This window comes from Carassius auratus, chromosome 42 (genome assembly GCF_003368295.1).
Source record: "Carassius auratus strain Wakin chromosome 42, ASM336829v1, whole genome shotgun sequence".
Lineage (NCBI taxonomy): Eukaryota > Metazoa > Chordata > Actinopteri > Cypriniformes > Cyprinidae > Carassius > Carassius auratus.
Genome location: NC_039284.1, coordinates 2,134,103 through 2,156,369, shown reverse-complemented (window position 1 = coordinate 2,156,369; position 22,267 = coordinate 2,134,103). Strand labels below are relative to the sequence as shown.

Sequence of the window (22,267 nt, the reverse complement as noted above, 5' to 3'; positions counted from 1 at the left end):
CAACGAGGAGTTTTGCTGCTGCCGATCCGCCTACTGTTATTACTTCTGTCTCCAGAATTTGCGTTCATAACAGTTCAGTTAATCATTAGCTTTCAAATGAGGAAAGCGTGAGTCACATGTATGACATCATTATCGGAGCGAAGGAATTTATTTGGTAGATCCCTTTGTAAAGTACCAAACTTATTCTTTTTATTATAATTTTTATTTTTATTTTTAAGATTTTACTTTCTTTAAAGCAGCAGAACAGTTGATTAAACAAAAAACAAATGGACACGTGTTATTAAATGTTTGTGTGCTGTCTTTTTTATTCCTAATAATGAGATTATTCATTATATTAAATAGTCCAACTTTACAGTATTTTAGGTGGGTTTGACTAATGTGATTATGTCAAATAAATAAATAAAATAAATTCGAAATAATAATTTTTACAATACATATTGCGTTCAAGTTAAATTACAGAACACCTTTTCTGCTGTTGATGTAATATAGGTAAGTTTAAAGGGTTAGTTCACCCAAAAATGACATTTAGGCTGCACTTTACAATTACATTGGAGACGTGAACCGTTTAAACGATTCAGTTCGATTTGGTGAACTGGTTCAAAAAGATCCGGTTTCATTGAATGATTCGTTCGTGAACCGGATATCACAAACTGCTGTGTTTTGAACTCTCTCACAACAGACACGGAAGAGAAGACAATGCTGAATAAAGTTGTAGTCTTCCCTATTTTTGGACAAAAATGTATTTTCGATGCTTCAAAGATTGACCCTCTGATGTCACATGGACTACGTTGATGATGTTTTTCTCACCTTTCTGGACTTGGACAGTATACCGTACACACAGTTTCAATGGAGGGACTGAGAGCTCTCGGACTAAATCTAAAATAACTTAAACTGTGTACTGAAGATAAACGGAGGTCTCACGGGTTTGGAGCAACATGAGGATGAGTTATTTATGACATAATTTAGATTTTTGGGTGAACTAACCCTTTGAGGTAAAGTAAATGCATAGTTTGTGAGCGACAGGCTCAGGTTGTATTTTTTTTTAATCTATCATTAATAGATTTATTGAGAGAGGTGCGAGATAAAAAATAAAGCACTTTAATTGGAATGATTTTAGCGTGTGTGATTTATTGCGGGCACGGATTGGGTTACGGGCCAAATATTAACGGGTCTGGGAGGGTATGGATTTAATTTTTATATTATCACGGGTGACGGGTCAGATCTGGTGCTGAACTTTGCAGGTACGGGCAAGCACTGGTCTGCAAAAATGGACCCGTGCAGGACTCTGCCTCCTGTAGCTAATCGATGCGTTTTTGTAAGAAAAACATCCATATTTAAAATGTAATTATCACTTTAATCTAGCTTGTACTCACTGTTGTAAACTAAGCAGTTCTGGGCTGATGACGTATGAGGTTGGCTTTGCACATGCACTGCTCAGAAGTGACACACGCAGCGGAGAGATCAAAACAAAACAATGATCACTAATTAGATGTACAAAGTGAGGATTTGTAAATTAGAATTATGAATTTCGATATATGTCCAGAGGAGACTGATTATTCTTTGCTAAAGTAAGAAATGTTGCTTCTTTTGATCCTGTCAACAAACATTGGTTCCTCTTCAGGAACTCGAGCTGCGTCGAGAACAAATGGGGAACGCGTCCAGCGTGACATCTCTGAATAACGTATATAATCATTCCAATGGAAGGGCGAGACGTCATAGGCGGGTAACGTCAGAGACCAGGAAACATAAAAGCATGTGTGGCAAAGCACAAGTCTTAGTTAGTGTCGTTTGTTCACTAATAAACTCCATTGTCAAATCTTCAATCAAGAGAAGTTTTGGGCGAGAGCAGGCAGCATTCAGGCTGTGTGATCTCCCTCCCAAAAAAAAAAAAAGGTAGGGACACACGCAGCTAATGTGTTGTCTGCTTGAGAGTGAAGCGTGCAGTGTCAGCTCTTGAAGGAGTGGACGGCTGCGATGCGAGCCTCTGTTTAACTCTCAGAAGGCTCTCTTTGAGGAGAGAGCTTTCACTGGCGTCTCTCGCGGTGCCAGCCACGTTTTCGCCGAGGTGGGTCTGAGGACCGTCGTTTTTAGGCAACTTCAGCTACGAGATTCCTGATGCTGCGGCTCAGGACCTCAGAGGGCAGGCCCCTCTGGGGAAGAGCGGTGTACTCCGTATTACACGGTGCCCGTCTCTCCTCAGTGCCCTCAGGAGATTGATCTGCCAACCCTGCCAGTGTTCTAGGGCACAGCGGTCTCCAGCGAGAGCTTCTCTCAGTTACCGCCCAGAATCGTAGTGGTGCTAAGAGGCTCGCGACCTCCTGTGAAGTTTCCAGAGCAGCTAGTTCGGCCGTCTCCTGCCCGTGCGCCGCTTCAGAGCACCGAGCTAATTGCTCTGATGCCACCAGAGATCAGTCTTGAGAGGCTGATTCCCTTAGTAGACTATTTGGCAGCGTGAAAACTACTGCCAAATGTGTCTCAGTGGGTCCTGCACACTGTATTGAGAGGCCCCCAAGCAGGCTCTGGTAATGGAACAGAAGTAGACTCTCTCTGAGGATGGAGGCCATCGAGGTGGTCCATCCTTGGGTTGCAGAGTCTGGGTCCTACAGCCGGTACTTCACTGTTCCGAGGAAGGATGAGGTGTTGTGTCCTTTTTTAGATCCTCTGCTTTTTTAACCACTCAGTCAGGGGACTGAAGTTCAGCACACATGCCCAGGCCAAGTCTGAGGACTGTTGTGTCACGATCTATCAAAAAGATGTACTTATCTCCATCCTTCTTCATCAGAAGTTCCTGAGGTTGGCTTTTGGGGGCAAAAGCCTACCAATACGGATCTTCCACTGGCCTTGCACTTTCACCCCACACTTTCATAACTTAACCATATTGACGATTGGTTGATATCAGCTCAATCTGAACATATGACGGTTCGGCACCAAGGTGTCGTTCTCGCTCACATGAAAGAGCTGGGGTTAAAACTTAACACCAAGAAAAGTGTGCTTTCTCCAGTACAGAGAACCACTTATCTGGGCATGGTGTGGGATTCGACCACGATGCAGGCACGTATGTCACCTGCTCGGATCGAGTCGATCTTCACTGCAGTCGCGAGAGTGAGAGAAGGCCGGGTGGGAAGTTGTGGCCTAATGGTTAGAGAGTCAGACTCCCAATCGAAAGGTTGTGAGCTCGAGTCCCGGGCCGGCAGGAATTGTGGGTGGGGGGAGTGCATGTACAGTTCTCTCTCCACCTTCAATACCACAACTTAGGTGCCCTTGAGCAAGGCATCGAACCCCCAACTGCTCCCCGGGCGCCGCAGCATAAATGGCTGCCCACTGCTCCGGGTGTGTGTTAGTGTGTGTGTGTGTTCACTGCTCTGTGTGTATGCACTTCGGATGGGTTAAATGCAGAGCACAAATTCTGAGTATGGCTGAATGTCACGTCACTGTCACAGTCACTCACTGTCAAGCAGTCACAGAGATTTCTGGGTCTGATGGCAGCTGCGTCCAACGTGAATACTAGTGGCCTGGTGTACATGAGACCCCTACAGTGGTGGCTCAAGACCAAGGGGTTCTCCCTGAAGGGAAACCCACTTCGCATGCTAAAAGTCACATGACGCTGCCTACGTGCCTTGGATATGTGGAGGAAGCATTGTTTTTTTGTCTCAGGGCCCAGTGCTGGGAGCTCCTTGTCACCTCGTGATGCTAGCGACGGATGCGTCCCTCACCGGCTGGGGTGCGGTCATAAGTGGCCACCCTGCCCGTGGTCTGTGGAGTGGTCGACATCATGCGCAACTGCCTGGAGATGCTGGCCGCGCTTCGTGCACTTCTTTATTTTCTCCCAGACCTAAGAGGTCACCATGTGTTGGTACGCACCGACAAGTATCAGTACCAGTTTTAAGATGACATTTTTATACGTTGGTATTCAATCCAAAGAAATTAATATATTTTAAGTGTAAGGTAATTTTTTTTAGCATTTTGAAAAATGCATAAGCATTGTTAAACATGCATAAAAAAAATTATGTACTGTAAGTTGGTTTGGATAAAAGCATCTGCTAAGTGCATAAATGTAATTTAATTTAATTATATTTAAGTGTGGCGTGTTCAAAGCCTTTGCACTACTCACTGACAAACTGTTGAATAGAGCTACTTTTTGATTCCCTTATGAAAAGTGGAGATTCTAGTTTTTATGATGTATGACCAAACTACTGTTGTTATTGTTAACTAAAAAAAAAATATGTTAATTAAAATAAAGCTGAAATAAAATATATGAAATGAAAAGAAAACATTAGGCTTAAAAAACTTGCAATGTTGCCTTGGCGACAAACTGAAATAAGAACTACTAAAACTACCAGAACTACTGAAACTGAAACTAAACACACACACACACACACACACACACACAAGCACATCAAAATGTACTAAACCTGAAAGTATAAAACATAAAACTTACTGCTAATTAAAATAATTAACAAATACTCTATGAATAATTCTAAAATAACTTTGGACTAAACATTGTCAGTAATGTAAACAGATAACTGAACGACACTTCAATTACTTTATTTTCAAAATCAATACCATAACTACATCCAGTGCATGGAAAACCCATATTACTATGCGAGTTTGCAATAAATCTGGGGACTATGACACTGGAATTCATGGCAGTATCATAATTATGTGGTGTGTACTTCTTGTGTCTGGGAATGGATCCAGTGGGGATGCAAGCAGTCTAAGACACAGACAAACATAGACATTCCTGTCTCGGTTTTCAGATGGAGAACCTACATCATAGATCAAAAATGCAAATGAACATAAATCTACTTTAGTAAACAATTCATATATTGGGAAAAGTTTTATGTAACCAAATGAACACTCAGAAACTAAGAGTGCTTTCCGATCCCACTGGTAAGTGAGGAACACATGACAATAGAAGCAGCTTGCAGAATCACACAGGCATCATGAAACAGTATGATTCTTCACAAATATGTTTGTTGATTCTTAACAGAGATTACATTTAAAGTCAAAAAGGCTACAAAGTATAAGGCTACTATAAATTCTATTATTCAGATAACAAGGAAAAAAAAACAATAAAATAAAATAAAAGAATAGAAACAAGAAAATTATATATTGAGTACCAACATTCATTTTTGTAAGTATTTAGTTTAGCCAGAGGACATAAAGAAAACACTGTTGCTAACACACAGTAAACCCTGTATACAGAGTCTTATCCTGGTCCACAGTCCACAGACATACAGTATGCAGCTCCAGTTGTCAGAAACATTGTGTAATAAAAATTGTAAATCAAAAATTAAACTGGCTAAACAGGTATGTCAAAAGAACCATAATCTCCTGCACATGTCAGTATGAGAAATGGGATAGATGAATGATTGTAAATTTTGGGAACATTAAGAGCCTTCAGCCATAGCGTTCAGACTTTTCTTGTTGAGGTATTCAAGAACAAAGACCTGCAGGATCTTGTTGAGATTGTTAATGGGGATTCGATCCAGGTTCTCCTCGTTGTCGTCAAAGGTGTGCCACACCGCAGGAAAAGGAGTCGAAATGAGATGGAGAATCCGGACCCCTAGTAATGCAGAGAAATACATTTGTAAGTCTTAAATACTTTTTATATGAACATTCATAAATCTCAGATATGGTCTTTTACCTTGGTTGAGGAAAGGTATGTGATCATCCTGAATTAGACCCACATGCAGGCCAGGCCAGAAGTATTGAACCTCATTAGGGTGATTCTCTAGGTGACCGAGCGCATGCAGCCGGCGCTCTAGATAAGAGTAAAGAGAGATTTACTTTTAATGTCAATGTATTTAGACTATTTCATTAATTATTTTGCATCCAGTAGTGTATGTAGGTTGTACTGGTCAATATGGCAGCTGTCTTGAACTTGTACTGATTCTCCAAATGTTTGAATGGTAGAGTATCTAAGTTTACACAAATTTGACCTGTAGTGTTTTGTCATCCATAAACAAAATCCAACTACCCAGAAGGGAAAAAACATGACACAAAGAAACGGAACATAAAAATACAAACCAATATTTTGTAGTCTGGAAAGCCATCGGGTCGTACTGGAGAACTGATTACCGAATCGAGGATTTGGACCGCCAATCAAGTCCAGTAAAACAAACAAATCCTGGTGAGAAATTGAATGAATGAAATACTTTAACCAGTTTTGTAGTTTGTCAATGTTTGCTTGCTCTTTAACCTTACATTCGCAATGCACTCATAGTAAAAAAGTACAAAAGCTGTCAATGCGGCAGTACCCTTACAAAAGGTACTAATAGGTAGCTTTTAGTACTAATATATACATTTCAGGTACTAGTATGTACCTTAAGGTAAACAAGGTACAAAAGTGTACCATTTGAAAAGGTACCACCCCATTGACAGCTTTTGTACCTTTTTGAGTGTATGTGATTGTCTATTTGCATACACAATATAATCCAAGACTCTATGTTCTATATTCAAATTCTATAGTCAGGGTGCATTTGAATCTAAAATATATCCCAAATACTGTATATCTCATGAAGATAGCTGTGTAGGAAAAAAAAAAAAAATCTTTCTTCACTGAAAAATCTCACGAGGAAGTACAAATGTAATCTGAGAAATATAGCAGAAGGAAAGCCTATCAGTGAATGTCAAATTAAATATTAATGTGCTCCTTGCACAAAGTTCCAGAAATCTTTTAACACAGCACATAAGTCATATGGGCCACTTTAACAGTACCTGGGACAGGGTGTATATCAAAATATCTCATTTTGTTTTTCAAGTAAGAAAGTAAGTATACAGATTTGGATAAAACTTAATGAGTAAATTAATAAGAATAGACTACATGAATAACAATAGATTTTTTTAAACAATAAGTATGATGCAGTAAGTTATTTTAGTCTGGCTGTATGTCAATGTATTCATTTTTGTGAGAGAACTGTACAATTCCGTCAAGCTGGCTTGTGTTGAAGGCTTCCGGTGGATGTGCTGTTGTCGCCATTTTGTGCGCTAAATGACGGGAGCCGTACAGAGAGTCTTCAGAGGTCCACTGGTAAAGAGCCTCCTCTCCATCAAAGAAAAAGAGCTGCAGAGACAGATCTGACCCAGAGTCCTGTAAAAAACAGCATAACACACACATGCTGCCATCTACCTGTGACACTACAGAATACAGCACAAATAATATCACTTAATACATCAAATTAATCCCAAGATTGGCACAAAATAAAGTTCAGAAACCAACTTAAAAAGAGAGAGTGGTAAATGTATAACAATAATAAACAACAATTCAGTTCAGTAAAGCTTCCTGGATAGTTTTCTTTCAGTTGTTTTCTCCCTTCACTGATCATCATCTTTGATAAAAGTAGCTCGTCTGATTATACCAAAGCTGATTTATTTGCAAATTCTCTTTTAGGAAGAACAGTTTAGAAAACTGACCACTTTACATGAACACAGAACATGACAGAAGAGATTTGTACTCTTGAATTAAAAGCCCTATTGCAAAAAAAAAAAAATAAAAAAATATGCACCACCTAATAGATAATAAATGTTAGCCTGAATGCTCTGTAAGTCCCTTTGGATAAAAGCGTCTGCTAAATGCATAAATGTATTCATTTATTTACTCTAAACCTAAACATGATAGTGTTATCAAAAGCATTTGCTGCAACTATGCCATGTTAGCTTGTTTTGAGGTCTTTTACCGTGACTCACATGAAGTGCTCCCCATCGCTATACCAGGTGAGCTACAGAGCAAGTTTACTATGTCGGTAAAGCCATATATATGGAGTTGGTTATGTAATGCATATGTCAAAATGTATTAATTTGCAAATGATGCATTACAATAAGTCTTTATTAATTAATAATCCCCCCCTCTAATCATAATTTATGTGAAAATGAATAAAGGTTGTTGCCGTTTTACTGCTACAAGTGTTCATTTCAGCTGGAAACTGCAATGCATTATAAAGTATAGGGATAATATATAGGTGTATTATTGGAGTTTTCAAACCTGTGGGTAGAGGCATGTTTTTTTCCAATGAGCCTAATTATCCTTAATTTACTCTATCAAAACATAATGCTGATGGTTATTTTTGTAGTGGCGGTGCTTTAAAGGGGAATGAATTAAGACCTTTCCCCCAAAAAATACTGTGGAAACAGTCATACAGCTAAAGCAAAGCACATTTGTTAAAAGTATTACAAAATAAAATGTGTATATATATATATATATATATATATATATATATATATATATATATATATATATATATATATATATATATAATGTGTACACTGCCAAACCTTCAAGGTCTTTAGTTCATCATCTTGGGCTCTTGCCAGCTCCAGAATCATAGAGCAGGGAACAGCAGAATCCGTTGCTCCAAGAAACTCACGGCCGTCCCACTGTGGAGGGTAGTATTTGGAGTCAAAGTGGCAGGCCACAACCAACTGACGTTTGGCCGCAGGGTTGAGAGTTGCAATTATGTTGGTAAAAGGAAACTGGCCATAAGGCGTATGAGCATAGAAGGCATCCTCTGTCACTTGCCAACCCGCGATCATTGAGTTGAGGGTTGATTTAATATGCTAAAGAAAAAGAAATTCAGACACTGAACAGACTGTGACATTTAAAAGTTAGCTTTAATACACAAACACACACTGACCTGCTGAACGTGTTGGCTTCCACTTGAACCAGGATAGCGCACAACAAGCATGGGCTTCAGGTCCTTCTGCCACATCCGGTCTAGATCGGTACGAGATACCACACTACTTAGCTCACTGGAGCTTAGTGTGGTTGCTTCATGTTTCAGCTGAAGAGAAAAAATATTAATTATTAATTCCACAGTGGGGTACTTATAAATCTGTGTCACGAGTAAACATGCCCCTGGGGCCATGACCAAGATCATGTCCATGTCCAAGAATATGTTCCACATTTTCATAGTCCTGTTCTTGTCTTTACTAGGAATCAACCTTCAACTGAGCTGGTCTCAACTACAACACTGCCTTTGAATACAGTATGATTTTGTGCATTTACTGTATTCTATAACCATTCCTCTCTTTTACCACTAAGTAATTGTAAGTCTTTTTGATTGCTGTTAGTAATCGGATTGAAAAGCCTTAATGTAAACACCTCAATCAAACTGAGCTTGATCTAAATAAAATTCTGTTCAAATTGGAAGGAGTGGTGTAGAAATAATCCGGTTGCACTTTATTTTACAGTACGTGTACTAACATGTAGTTATAGTGTGCTTACAGTCTATTTATCTAAGAAAGTTCTGGTAACACAAGGTAACTACATGGGGTAGGGTTAGGTTTAGGGGTAGGTTTAGGGTTAGTACCTAGTTATTACATAGTTAATGTAATTACTATAATAAGTACATAGTATGTACATGAGGAACAGGAATGTAAAACAAAGTGCTACCAATAATCCTATAGAAAATAAACTAAGTAACACAACACTGTTTATTAAAAACAACTAAAAACTGAAAACTTTTTATGCTTTTTGACTGTTCATTTTTAAGACAACAGCATTTTGGGGGCCTGAAAACTCAAACTTTTCAAAAATAAAAAAAAATCTGTTCTTAGTACATTCTTATGTTATTGTTCTTATGTAAACGTACCAGTAGTAGGTAAACGTTTCTCACTTCTCAGCTATATTTAAAAAGACATTGCCCACATGCACAATGCCTTGATGCTTGTTTTCCAAAGCCTTTTAATTATATCTTATGAAAATGCATTGGTTTATTTATGCCTTACAAACTTGTCAACAGACGAGACTGAATATTTACTGGATTTTTAAACTACAATTACCGCGGTAGTTTTTACTGGTTCTGAACGCAGTGACTGGGGCGTTACGCATGTTTTTTCCTTTTAAATTTAGGGTTCATGTAAATATACATTTCTAAATCTGAAACTGGATTGCATTTGTCCGTATTGACAAAAATTTGTGCCTGTTAACTCATCTACTACTGTTCCAAATTTTCAGACAGCTCTGATTTATCTGTAGGTAATCAGGGCCCGAGCACCGATGGCTCCGTTTCTTCTTCTTCTTCTCTCGCATTTTTGATGGCTTAAACATGCTCAAAAAGTCATGAAACTTTGCACACACGTCAAACCTGGTGAAAATTTTAGCCTGATATAGTATTCAGAAGAGGGTGTGGCAAAATGGCTCGACTACTTGTTACTAAGAAAATCAACAGCCTTCCAGCTATGTTTCACGTACATGCACGAAAATTGGCACACACATGTAACACACCAATACCTACAAAAACAGCCTTGGAGCGGTTATCTTTAATATAATGAGCAAATTTTGTGTAATTTTTGTCATTTCCATGCATTGTATTTTAACGAACTCTTCCTAGAGATTTATTCAGATCAACACCAAATTTGGTTTGCCTAATCTAAAGGCCTTTGCAATGTTAAATTGTGAAGATCTTGAGTTTTCGTTGAAGAACGTTTTCGTGGCTGCCTGGCAAATTTCGATGATTCGCCATGAACAGATTGACATGCCCATATTCCATTATAATGATAGTGCCACCTGCTGGCAACAGGAAGATTGGCACATATATGGAATATACTTTGATATATTCCACTTATATTTATGACTTTAAATGCATATTTCTTACTGTTCACATTTTAACTAAAGCCACTCGCTGCCTGTGAGCCCGAGTGTATCATTCAATGACTCATTCACATATTCAGTTCCCAACACCTAATGGCTAAAAAATCCCAACTGCTACTAATTACAGACGAAAGGGATATACATAGTGGAAAGTCAACACTCTTATAACATTGCTCTACCATACACAACTGGGATGGCAGATATGATTATTGATTCTGAACTTGATATCAACAACACTGAAGAGAAGCCATCTGGCAGATACGATTACATCATCATTTTATACATTAGCTATAGTAACTTGGAACAGAAAAAAAAGAAAAGTTTTTGTTGTTTAAAATATGTGTCAAGGTAAAGACAACACTCCGAAGCAAACATAGCGGTGAATAATAAAATGCTAAAGATGCTATTCCACAATGTGACTTATACATTTACTGTATACATTTAATAATCTAAAAACTGTTAAAAAAGAATCCACATTGTAACTTGTCCTTTTCAGTTTTCTGATAAATTGCTAAAAAAAAAACAGTAGCGTCATACAAACACAGACAAGACATTTCCCCCAAATGCAGATTTTCATAACAAAACAAAGGGAATTCATTCTAAAGAGAGAAAATCTATAAATATTAAGATCTCCTACTGGTGGATCAGTGATGTGGATCCTGTTCCTATAGCAACAATGGGAGACATTCTGAGCAACATGAATGGATCTAAAGATTTAAGTGACCAGATCATACTTGTAAAGCCATGAAGCAAATTAACCTTACTGTCCTCAGTCAGTTTAAGTGACTTTCACGCAACACTTTGAAATTTGAAATAAAAACGAGGACATATATCGAATAAATGAAATAATGCATAAATAAAGATTTCAAATCATATATTTGTATTATGTCATGCATTAAAAATAGACAAATATTGCCTATTAAATTCTTAAAGACATTTAAAGGCAAAAACACTCTCCTTTACTGAGATTCATAGTAAAATATGTTGAATTCACGGAGAAAAAAAAAGACATTCTGAAACCACATTGCTCAGAAGCTGAAACTCCGTGCCACTTCTTTTAAAAGGGAACGGATTAAAATGATGCAAATTGCTGTGCAAAGGCTGATACCTTTTCCTCCTGCCACGGGACAGTGTCGCAGCTCGTCAGTGTCGCGAGGATGCCAATCAAAGCCAGCAGACTCGTGGTCCAGCGTCGTTCGACCATCTCCTCCGTTTTGTCCGCACGACGGTCTCCCGATTCTAGACAACTCGGATCATGTGAGAAAACAATTTACAAATCCTACTATGGCGACGGAATAACTCTTGAATATTAAGAACATTCCGTGACGCTCGGCAAACTGATTTGCTGAAAGACAGACATTGCTAAGTTGAACAAGTATCATGAATATTAACTACATAAGATGATTGCATGGCGCTCAAGGAATGTTACTATGCAACGTACGCCAGTGAGACTTTATTAATATTCACGATTATCCACTTCGATTCGGCACAAAGAGCTGTTATCCTGCTGAGTTTTTTTCTCCTAACTTTCCTGTCCTTAAATAAATAAAGAATTTATACAATACCGAGTTGCTTTCAATGTACTAATGGTTACCATTCATATTCTTAATAAATAAAAATATAAAATACATATATAAAGAGAAGATAGATTTCTAGATATGAAAGCACAAATTTTAATTCGTTCTTGTTGTTTATTTCAATAAACGTTCCATAAATATTGTTACAATTAATTTATTTTTTCTCCCAAACTGCATTCTTTTCATTATTATTATTTTTTTAAGAATGTTACTTGGTTGCCCATTTTCATGATTTTCATGGTTGCCCAACTGTTATATCAGTAAATCTAACTGCAACCCTCGTGTCGCAAATCGAGATACTTTATATTTCAGAATGTGCGTCCTTTTAATATTCAGCGGATTTTTTTTAAATAAGTGATCTGTTGTAATTATGAACTGTAGTAGGCCTACTGTACAGTACAGCGCAGTAAACCCGGAAATCTACTGCAGCGAGATTTCTAGTTCTGTTTGTTGTATTATTTTAGAAAAAAAAATTCACAATTGCTAGTCACAATAATAGGTTAATGGTTAATAATAATTTGATATCGAGGCGATTTATCGTGATGGATGATACAATTTTAAGTTTTAAATCACAGCTCTTGGAAAGAGAGAGAGAGAGAGATTGCAGCTTTGAAGAAAAAACTTGATCAGTCGGAAAAGGTCTGCAATCATTATTCTATTAATTCTTTACACATGTTGTGGGTCATCTGTGTACAATTGTGTAGTTTTTTGTTCTTGCTGTTGTTTCTTTAGTATTATGGTATTTAAAGATTTTTAACAAGGTAATGTTATTTGATGCTCACATTTATTATGTGTTATTTTATTGAGTGAAAACTGTGTACAAGCACACATCAATCTATTGAAACCATGAGTTTCCAACTTCTCATTATTTAGCAAATGCATTTCTAGTTTGAAAACAAAGAATGAATGAATGCTAGTGATTGTCTTTATTCTAACTCTTTTTAGGTTTAGCCTGATTAGTATATATATATTTAAATTCTAAGGGGACGTTTTTTTAAATGTCAAACTTGTTATTTATCTGAAATAAATCCTACACTGTACACAACAGTTTCTTGACCTTAAGCATAGGGCTAGTGATGTCAAACTCAAGCCCTGTTACAGTTACCATTCTGGATTCATACCATATATTGGAGCATACTGTATATTAAAAATAAATAAATAAATTAATAGAACAGCTAAAATGATTTGTCTGACAGAATATATATATATATATATATATATATATATATATATATATATATATATATATATATATATACACACACACACACACACACATGCATGCATGCGTACTTACATATATATATATATATATATATATATATATATATATATATATATATATTCAAAATAGAAAGGTGTCTGTGTCATGAAATTACGTACTAAAAGTTCGGGATCAGTAAGATTTGTAATGTTTTTTTGAAGAAGTCTCTTCTGTTCATTATCTCTACGAACAAACTCTTTCAGGACTGTTGCATTCTGATTATAATGGAAACATGGCTTCACCCACACATCCCAGATGTAGCTATTGAGCTAGTGGGCTGCACATGATTCCATTGGGATAGAAACAAAGAGTACGGTAAGAGCAAATGAGGAGGATTGTGGATTTACGTGCATAACAATTGGTGCACAAATACAGAAATCATAGGCAGTCACTGCTCTCCAGATTTGGAGTATCTGACAATTAAATGCAGACCGAACTAACTTCCATGCGAATTTACCATTATCATAATGCTGTTTACATTCCACCAGATGTTTACGATAGCATAGCCTTAGGCTACCTGCACATTGCTATAAATGCACATCAGAGCACCTACCCTGATGCAGCTCATATCATAGCTTCCATTCTTCCAAAATTTGGGAACAAGCTACCAGGGGAACAAGGACACTAGAGAACGCTTATTCAAACATCAAGAATGATCTTAGATCGACACTTCTACCACATTTAGGCCAGTCAGACCACTTATCCATACTTCCAATTCCAGTATATACCCTCTCAGGAGAAAAACTCAACCTACTGTAAAGACTGTTAAAACATGGCCTGAAAAAGCCTCCTTGCAGCTGCAGGAATGCTTTGAAAGGACAAATTTGGACATTTTTGAGGCTCAGGAGTTGGAGGAGTACACTTCAACTGTACTTTACATTCAGCACGGTGTTGACAATGTCACAGTTAACAAAAACATCAGTGTGTACACCAACCAGAAGCCCTGGATGACGATGGAGGTCAAAACTCTCTTTTGCAGTTTGCAGCACAGCCTTCAGGTCTGGTGATAGAGCCCTACACAGCACTGCCAGAGCCAACCTGAAGAGAGGAATCTGAGAGGCTGAAGCTGGCTACAGAAGGAGAATTTAAACCACTTCAATAACAACAACTCACGGCTGGTGTTTCAGGGCATCCAGCAAATCACCAGTTACAAACCCAGCAACCAAATGACTTTCAATGGGGTGTTTACAAAGAAACACTGTCCAAATCCATCGGCTCATCCTGCCTGAAGTCTCCCACAATATCCCACTACTAAAAAAGACTGTCATAAACTGCCAACAACTACCGTCCAGTCTCACTCACTCCGGTCATCACTAAGTGCTCTGAGAGGCTGGTCCTACCAAAGCCACACATCTCTTCAGATCTCTCAAGGACTACTAGTCTCGCGTAGCCAGACCTTCAGACCTTTCATGGCAGCTTTCTTTGGCCAAGACCCGCCCATGAGGCCATTTGACTGACATGTTCAACAACCAATCACAGTTCATTTCGTTCATCACCATGTTTCGAGGGGTGGAAATGTCCCCACAATAACAGGTTTAACCGGTGTGTAAAACTTTCGGATGTATTTTAAAGCTTCTATGCCGTGAACTTTAAATATTTGCAATGCTTTTGAAAATCCAGCATTTAGTTGATTCTGATAAGCGCTCTTCGTCACAGTTGTAAACATAATGGCTTTCTTCTTTTGTGAGGTGTTTGGTGCAACGGTATCTTTGTTTCCAGGCGGAACGTTAAATAAAAGTGACACACACGTCTCACAGAAATCCTGTAGAATTCAACTAATCCGATAACTACTTCGACATTCCTGAAGTGTTTCCACTTTTGAGTCCCATATGCATCAGACGTTTAGCCAATAGTCCGTGGGCTCCCACTGCCTCAGTAGAGCAACCAACATACTTAAAGTCTTATCCCACCCTGGACATCAGCTGCTTAACCGGCTGCCCTCTGTAGACATTTCACATCACGGATAAACAGATTCAAAAACAGCTTCTACCCTAGAGCCATTTGCGAACTGAATACTGCCAAACAATCTACAGACTCTCAGCCTTTCTTGACCACAATACCACTGAACATTACATAGATGCAAATAGTATTTTCAGCAGTTCCTAATTGGTTTACATTTCAACTGTACCTCTGCGCTACTGTGTTTTTTTTTTACATTTCAGCTGCACTATTGCACTACTTGTTTACATTTCAGCTACACTGTTGCACTACTTGTTTACATTTCCTGCACTACTTGTACACAGGGTCTCCACAACCCAGACCTCAGCTGCTATGCCATTGTTTAATATTGTATCTTTTTATCACATGGTCCTATTGTTGTATGCATTTATTTTTGTTAGATCACTTTTTATTTTAATTAATACTGTTCCAGAGGGAGTCACGTGGGACCACCAAGAAAGATGGCCACACACTAGAGGAGCTCCTAAAGCCCGTTGATTAATGTTCTGAATTTGGAGACATACACTTCAATAGTTGTCATAATTTTGACACCCTTTGTCGACTTTGAGGTTTCTTAAGGACTGAAGCTGTCTGAAAAATGGCAAGTAATAATAAAGCAAACTTTTCAAGGGAGCTACCACGAGGAAGAAGCAAGCTAGCGTAAGCGCCCAGACCCCGGAGGTAGAGCTGCTTGAAAGCACACCTGTGACTGATGACGCCCTTTCAGTGGCAACGGAGGAGAGCACGGGGAGTGACAGCAAAAAAGACATTTTAGAAGAAATAAAGAAACTGAATGCTACTCTGCAGGCGGTGGCAAAAGATGTCACTTTTATTAAGGACACAACTAAACTAAAAGACTCAGTGGAAGATATAAAAGTGAGGATGGGAGAGGAGGAACAGCATATATCAGACATTGAAGATGCTAGTGCGCTTACTGAGGCAAAAGTGGACAAATGCGAGGAGTAGGAGAAATAATGTACGGATTATCAGATTAAAGAAGGTGTAGAGGAACCTGGAAAAGTGGATCAATATTTGATGAAGATTCTGGATAAAGCATTTGAGCTTGGAGACATTTTTCTCAGGTCTACAATTACCAACTCTTTCTTCTGAACAGAAAACAAGGCTGGATGCACCTATAATGGAATAAGAGGTCAGAGTTGCTATTTCATCAATGAAAAATGGGAAGTCGCCAGGTTTGGGTGGCTTCCCGATTGAATATTATAAGAAATAAATTGATATTCTATGGAGCCAAAAGAGTCTCAATAAATATAAATGCACACACAGGATTCAAACATGCACACACATGATTCATAAATACACACACAGGATACACAAATGCGCACAAAATTTACAAATGCACACAAAATTCAGAAAAACACACAATTCAGAAATGCAAACAACATTTACAAATGTACTCAAGATTCACAAATGCACAGGACAAGATTCAGAAATGTATTTCTGATGCACACTGTGGCGAGTGGGGCAGGGCCGAGAGGCGTGGGAACGAGGAGTGAGGCCAGGTGTAGTGATTGGAGATGAGCTGCACCTGCGCCCCACCGCCGGTATCGAGTCCAACGTAGGAGATGGAAGGATATAAAACTGGAGCGACTATAGTGAAGGTTGAGAGAGGACCAGGCCTGGGACATATTTTATGTTTTGGTTTTTATTTGCGCGCACCAGTCGTCCGCGAGGGGCTGATGCGCTGTTTTGGTGTTTATTTTGAATATTAAAGTGTTATTTGATTGTGCGCCGGTTCCCGCCTCCGTCTTCAAGGACGAGAGATAATTTTATTTTACTGTAATGGTTTTTTTTGTGTTTGTGTGCCTGTCTTTAGTGGTTATTGATAAAGGGCCCAAAATGCAAATGTGAATTAATCATGTGTTTGGAAGCTGTCTTTTTTGTTTTGTTTTGTTTTGTTTTTTGTTTTGTTAAAAATTTTCCAAATAAAACCAAGACTTGTATATATTATTATTATTATTTTTATTTATTTATTTATTTATAAACAAATGCTTTTATTCAGCAAGGACGTGTTAAATTGATAATAATAATCAGTTTACAAAAACAAATAAATAAAACAAATTAAGCAGCACAACTGTTTACAAAATTGATAATGAATCAGCATATTAGACTGATTTCTGAAGGATTATGGGACACTCAAGACTGGAGTAATGATGATATTAAATCAGCTTTGCATAATAAGAATACATCGCTCAGCTAGAGGTAAAACTTTTTTTGCTGTACATTCAGCATAATATTCTGAGTGCTGATGATCTTGCTGGTAGAATACATGCTTTTGATTATGGTTACAATCAGCAGAAGAACCGTCCTCCGTCAGTCAAATTGTTTGGTGGAAGCAACGATTTGGGTTTAAATGCCATACAATCTTGGTGCTTGTTGCGCAACATGCCTCTGTTATTTGATGATTTTGTGCAGAGAGATGATAAACACTGGTATCTTTTGCTCTTACTTCTGCAGATTGTTAACATCGTATTCTCACCAGTCCTAAGCATCACATAATGATACATTACCCACAGTGTATAAGAAAAATTGGACCAATTTTTTAAATGTGGTGTATGAATTATGAAGCTAAACACCTTTTTTTTAAAACTTAATTAAAAAGCTTCAAAAACATCACCAAAACATTGGCCAACAAGCACCAGAGATGTATGGCAATGCACTGGGAGTCTTTTAGCCAGTACAGATTGACTCTTGGTCCAGGGATGGTGGAACTCTGTGAACTTAAAGGTGGCATGGAGATGGGTTCCAAACTAGGAGTGGAAATATCAGAACATGTCTATTCTGTAAAGTGGATCAAACATCATGGCACAGAGTATCGCCCTGACTTTATTATCTGTACTGAAGTAGCATGTGAGATGCTATAACAGATTAAAATTTCATAATTATTGGGAATAATGAGGCGAGAACCGGCGCACAATCAAATTAAAGCTTTAATAGAAAAAAACACAAAACAGCACAAACAAAACTAAAATCCAGGCCTGGTCCTCTCTCGTCCTTCACTGTCATCGCATATCCTTCCATCTCCTCCGAGGGACTCGAGACCGGTGGGTCGAGCAGGTGTCGCTCATTTCTCAATCAATCCAACGGCCTCGCCCCGTTCCCACGGCTCTCGGCCCCACCCCACTCGTCACAGATGCCAGTGTTTCATAAGATCAAGACTATTGCTGTGAAAGATGAAAATGTACTTTTATGTGGAACATTGATGGAAACACTCTGTTTTGATGACCATTACAGTCAGACTACATCCAGACCGAGTTCTAAGGTCAGTGAATGTTAACGAGCTGTGTTATTTCAAAGCATTTGATCTTCAAATTAAGTATGGTACAACAGATTCTGCACTGAATATAGTGCCCTATTGACATTTTATGCAGATGTGATGTTTTTTGTGAATGTATTTTAAGCCTGACCGTGTTTTAATAAATATTTTAAATGGTATGTTGAAGTTGTTTTCTGTTCTGTTCTCTGGAGTTATTTGATCAGCAATTTAACATATTGCAACACCAAATGGGTTTTAAAAGTGTACTCACTGAGTGGGATTTGTTTTTCACTAAGAAAATGTAAATTAACTCTACAAAAGTGAAATAATAACACTAATTGGTGTTAATTTCCCCTTAGTGTTAAATTGTGGTAACACTATTCAGAGTTAATTTACTTTAGTGTTAAATTGTAACAACACTATTCAGTGTTGAGCAGTGTTAATTTTTAACTCCAAACAGAGTTAATTTTACTCTGAAAATTTGCAAATGATATCAAAAGTTGACATTCTTGCTTATGATTTTTGAACAGTTTGGTCCAAAATCATTGGTCTCGTTATATTCAGTATGACATACTACATCTAGATACCAAGGTTTCCCATGCCAGGTATTTTAGGCATCAACCATTCTGAATATTGATGTACAGTGATTTTACAAATTGATTTGTGTCTTCAGCACCATGCTCTGAAGCAACATATAAAGCTAGCTGCTGCCACCTAGTGGTCACAAGAAATAAAAAATAAAAACACAAATTGTATTTGTAAATTTAATCCTATTTCTGTGAATCTAACCTCTTTCTATTCATTGTGTCCTAAAGAATCCAGTGGTTTATGTTTTTCGACAGGCAGCATTACTTTTTCGAAACCCATTCTTTACCACTTGTCCGACCTTTACCAAATTTCACACAGGTCATCATCAGACCATGCTGGCAAAAATATGTTTCATATCTTAAACGATTTCTGTATAAAAGATGGTCAAATCTGATATTATTGGTATCACTGGCATTTCATGCAGTAATTTTTATGCACTGAAAATTCATATCAAATTATGACCATATTCTGCCATGTGTGCTTAGCAGATAGCTTTGCCTCTGATGTGGAGGAACAAGCTAAATAGACCCCAAGCTATATACAGTACAATTTTCTGGAAAGTCAGTATGTCTTTCTTATTTAACTCTCTCTCTCTCTCTCTCTCTCTCTGGGGATGTTGCTTACAGTGTACAACTATAGAGGAGGGCCTTGTTACAGGTGTTTGTACCCCACGCCACTTCCTCCTGAGAAATTCTTCACTGCTTAATTGTGATTGCATTATTTGGTTGCATAATTAAATAATTACAATGATAGAATTATTGCAAAATTTCAGCCAGACTCTATTCAAACTTTGTGCATTCTATTTGTTGTTGGTTTTTAAAATTGTTTAAATTAAGAAAATTGATGAAGTTTGAATTTGACTTACATTGTTAAAATGTGTGCTAGACAATGGAAACTGATGATGTCACCATGAATTTTGTGTAATAAATGGCACTTAGTCTTAGTGCATTTAATTCCACACAAATTTTGTACGATGCTAACACGTATGAGTAAGGCAAAACATGTCTGAATAACACTTATTGAGTTATTTCTGATTTCTGATGATTCAGTGATTTTCAATTATATCTTAATTTTTCAGGGTCCTGTGGGTATGACTTTAGTGTGACTTGTTTTGATATTGTGTAGTGCCTGGAATAATGGATTGCCTTCAAGCATTAGAAGTTCTGATAATTGCCTACAGTCAAAGATGTATCCTTATGACACACTAAACTTAAACAATTATGGCTTTTTTTATACTCACCTACTTTAATAAGGTAAGCATAACATAAGTAAATGTCTCCTTAAGTTCAGCCTCATTTGAGAAGCAGCTGTTAATGTTTGATGGTCAGGAGGGGTGTTTCCGCTCAATACGGCTGCGACACCCATGGTAAATGAGCTCCAGGACTATGATAAGTTCTGTGGCTCTGCTGCTACAGATAAGGTCTGAAGATGAGGAAAACTCCAACTTTCCTTCCTATATTTAGACTTTAGACCAGGTTTGAGTTGGTCTGTGGTGCAGTCTATTTTCAGCTCCTTAAAATAGCAATTTACCAGCAATGCGCCTGAACACACCTCTTTTTTTAGACCAGCAGGCCCATGGGCGCAAAAATGAGCACAAATGCATTTGCTAATTAAAGGACATCGCGCTGGATGGGAAAATGTGAACGGCGCCGGACTGAGACTAGTAAACTCACTTGCACTGCGCCTTGCATTGCATTGCGCCGGGTGTATTATAGAGCCCATAGTGAAAAAAAAAAAAAAAAAGGTTTATATTGCCGCATGACTGGAGTGAGTAAACGCACTTTTTCTGTATGCTTACCTGTAGTGTTTGTGGTTTGCAAACTTGGCAATGATTCCCAGAAGGCGATTCAGCTGCTGAAGAAAATTTCTGGAAAAGACATCGAGCAGATCGCTGTGATGTCAACGGAGGATTGATGGCCTGGGCTAAGAGGATAGATCCCACTTTTCCTCAATATTGACAGTCATTAATCATCTGTATTAATAACATGAATGAAATTAATGAAGTTGAAATGATTTTACACAGCCTATGTACATTAATTTAATTGATGCTATTACTGGTGGTATGAATTATGACACTTAATCACTTCCCTGCCTTTTTGTTGTTTTAAAGTATATTTTAATATGTGTAATATAATCAGACTGCATTTAAAATAATGCTCAAAAAACATTTATCATTATCATTATGTTGAAAACAGCTGAGTAGGTTTATTTGATGAATAGAAAGTTCAGAAGAAAAGCATTTATCTGAAATAGAACTCTCTTGTACCATTATAACTGTTTTTATCATCACTTTTGATTCATTTAAAGCATCCTTGCTAAATAAAAGTAATAATTTCTATATATTCAAGATTTTGAATGGTAATGTTACAAAAGCTTTTTATTTCAGATAAATGCTGTTCTTCAGACCTTTCTATTTATCAACAAATCGTGAAAAAAGTAATAATGTAACTGCTGTAAGTATTAATTATATATAAAATAATATATATCTAAAATAAATTGAAATAAATTACTGTTCAGGAATAAATCTTACTATTCAAATACTTTTGACTTTTGAGTGTGTGTGTGTGTGCATATAATAGCTGCATTAAGAGAATAGTATAATCAGTGTAAACTGTATGTTGTCTTCTGGAACGAGTAAATATTGTCCGTACCTTTTTAAATTAAACAAAAGTTCTTCCCATATTTAAATATGTCCTTGTTTCTCCTTGAGCATTGATGAATTGATGAACTTTTGTAATAGTTGTGTGAGTCCCTCAACTGTCAACTTTTTTAAAAAAGGACCTTAGAATCTTACTTGTGGAAAGGGTTTGCAGAAGATGCTGTAAAGAAAATACGTAACTACTCACAGGTAGGCTACTATTACAAAACATATCCAGATAATGATGGAGTATTGAGTCAAATGTATAAATATACAGATACAAGTATTTGAATGGAGTCATTTGTGTAAATTCAGCTATTATTTTTATTATTATTATTATTAGTAGTAGTAGTAGTAGTGGTGGTAGTAGTAGTATTCTCGTGGGCTGTATGTAAAT

General features: G+C 37.5%; 1 protein-coding gene across 1 annotated transcript; it reads right to left on the bottom strand.

The window, feature by feature from the left end:
* Window positions 1–4,528: 4,528 nt before the first annotated feature.
* LOC113060404 (glutaminyl-peptide cyclotransferase) lies at window positions 4,529–11,854 on the bottom strand. Its single transcript, XM_026229293.1, has 7 exons — window positions 11,700–11,854; window positions 8,634–8,780; window positions 8,275–8,556; window positions 6,926–7,093; window positions 6,031–6,130; window positions 5,648–5,764; window positions 4,529–5,566 (listed from the first exon to the last, which is right to left on the bottom strand). Exons 1-7 carry the CDS (start codon window positions 11,793–11,795, stop codon window positions 5,391–5,393), a joined length of 1,086 nt encoding a protein of 361 aa, XP_026085078.1. The 5' UTR covers window positions 11,796–11,854; the 3' UTR covers window positions 4,529–5,390.
* Between the last annotated feature and the right edge of the window lie 10,413 nt (window positions 11,855–22,267).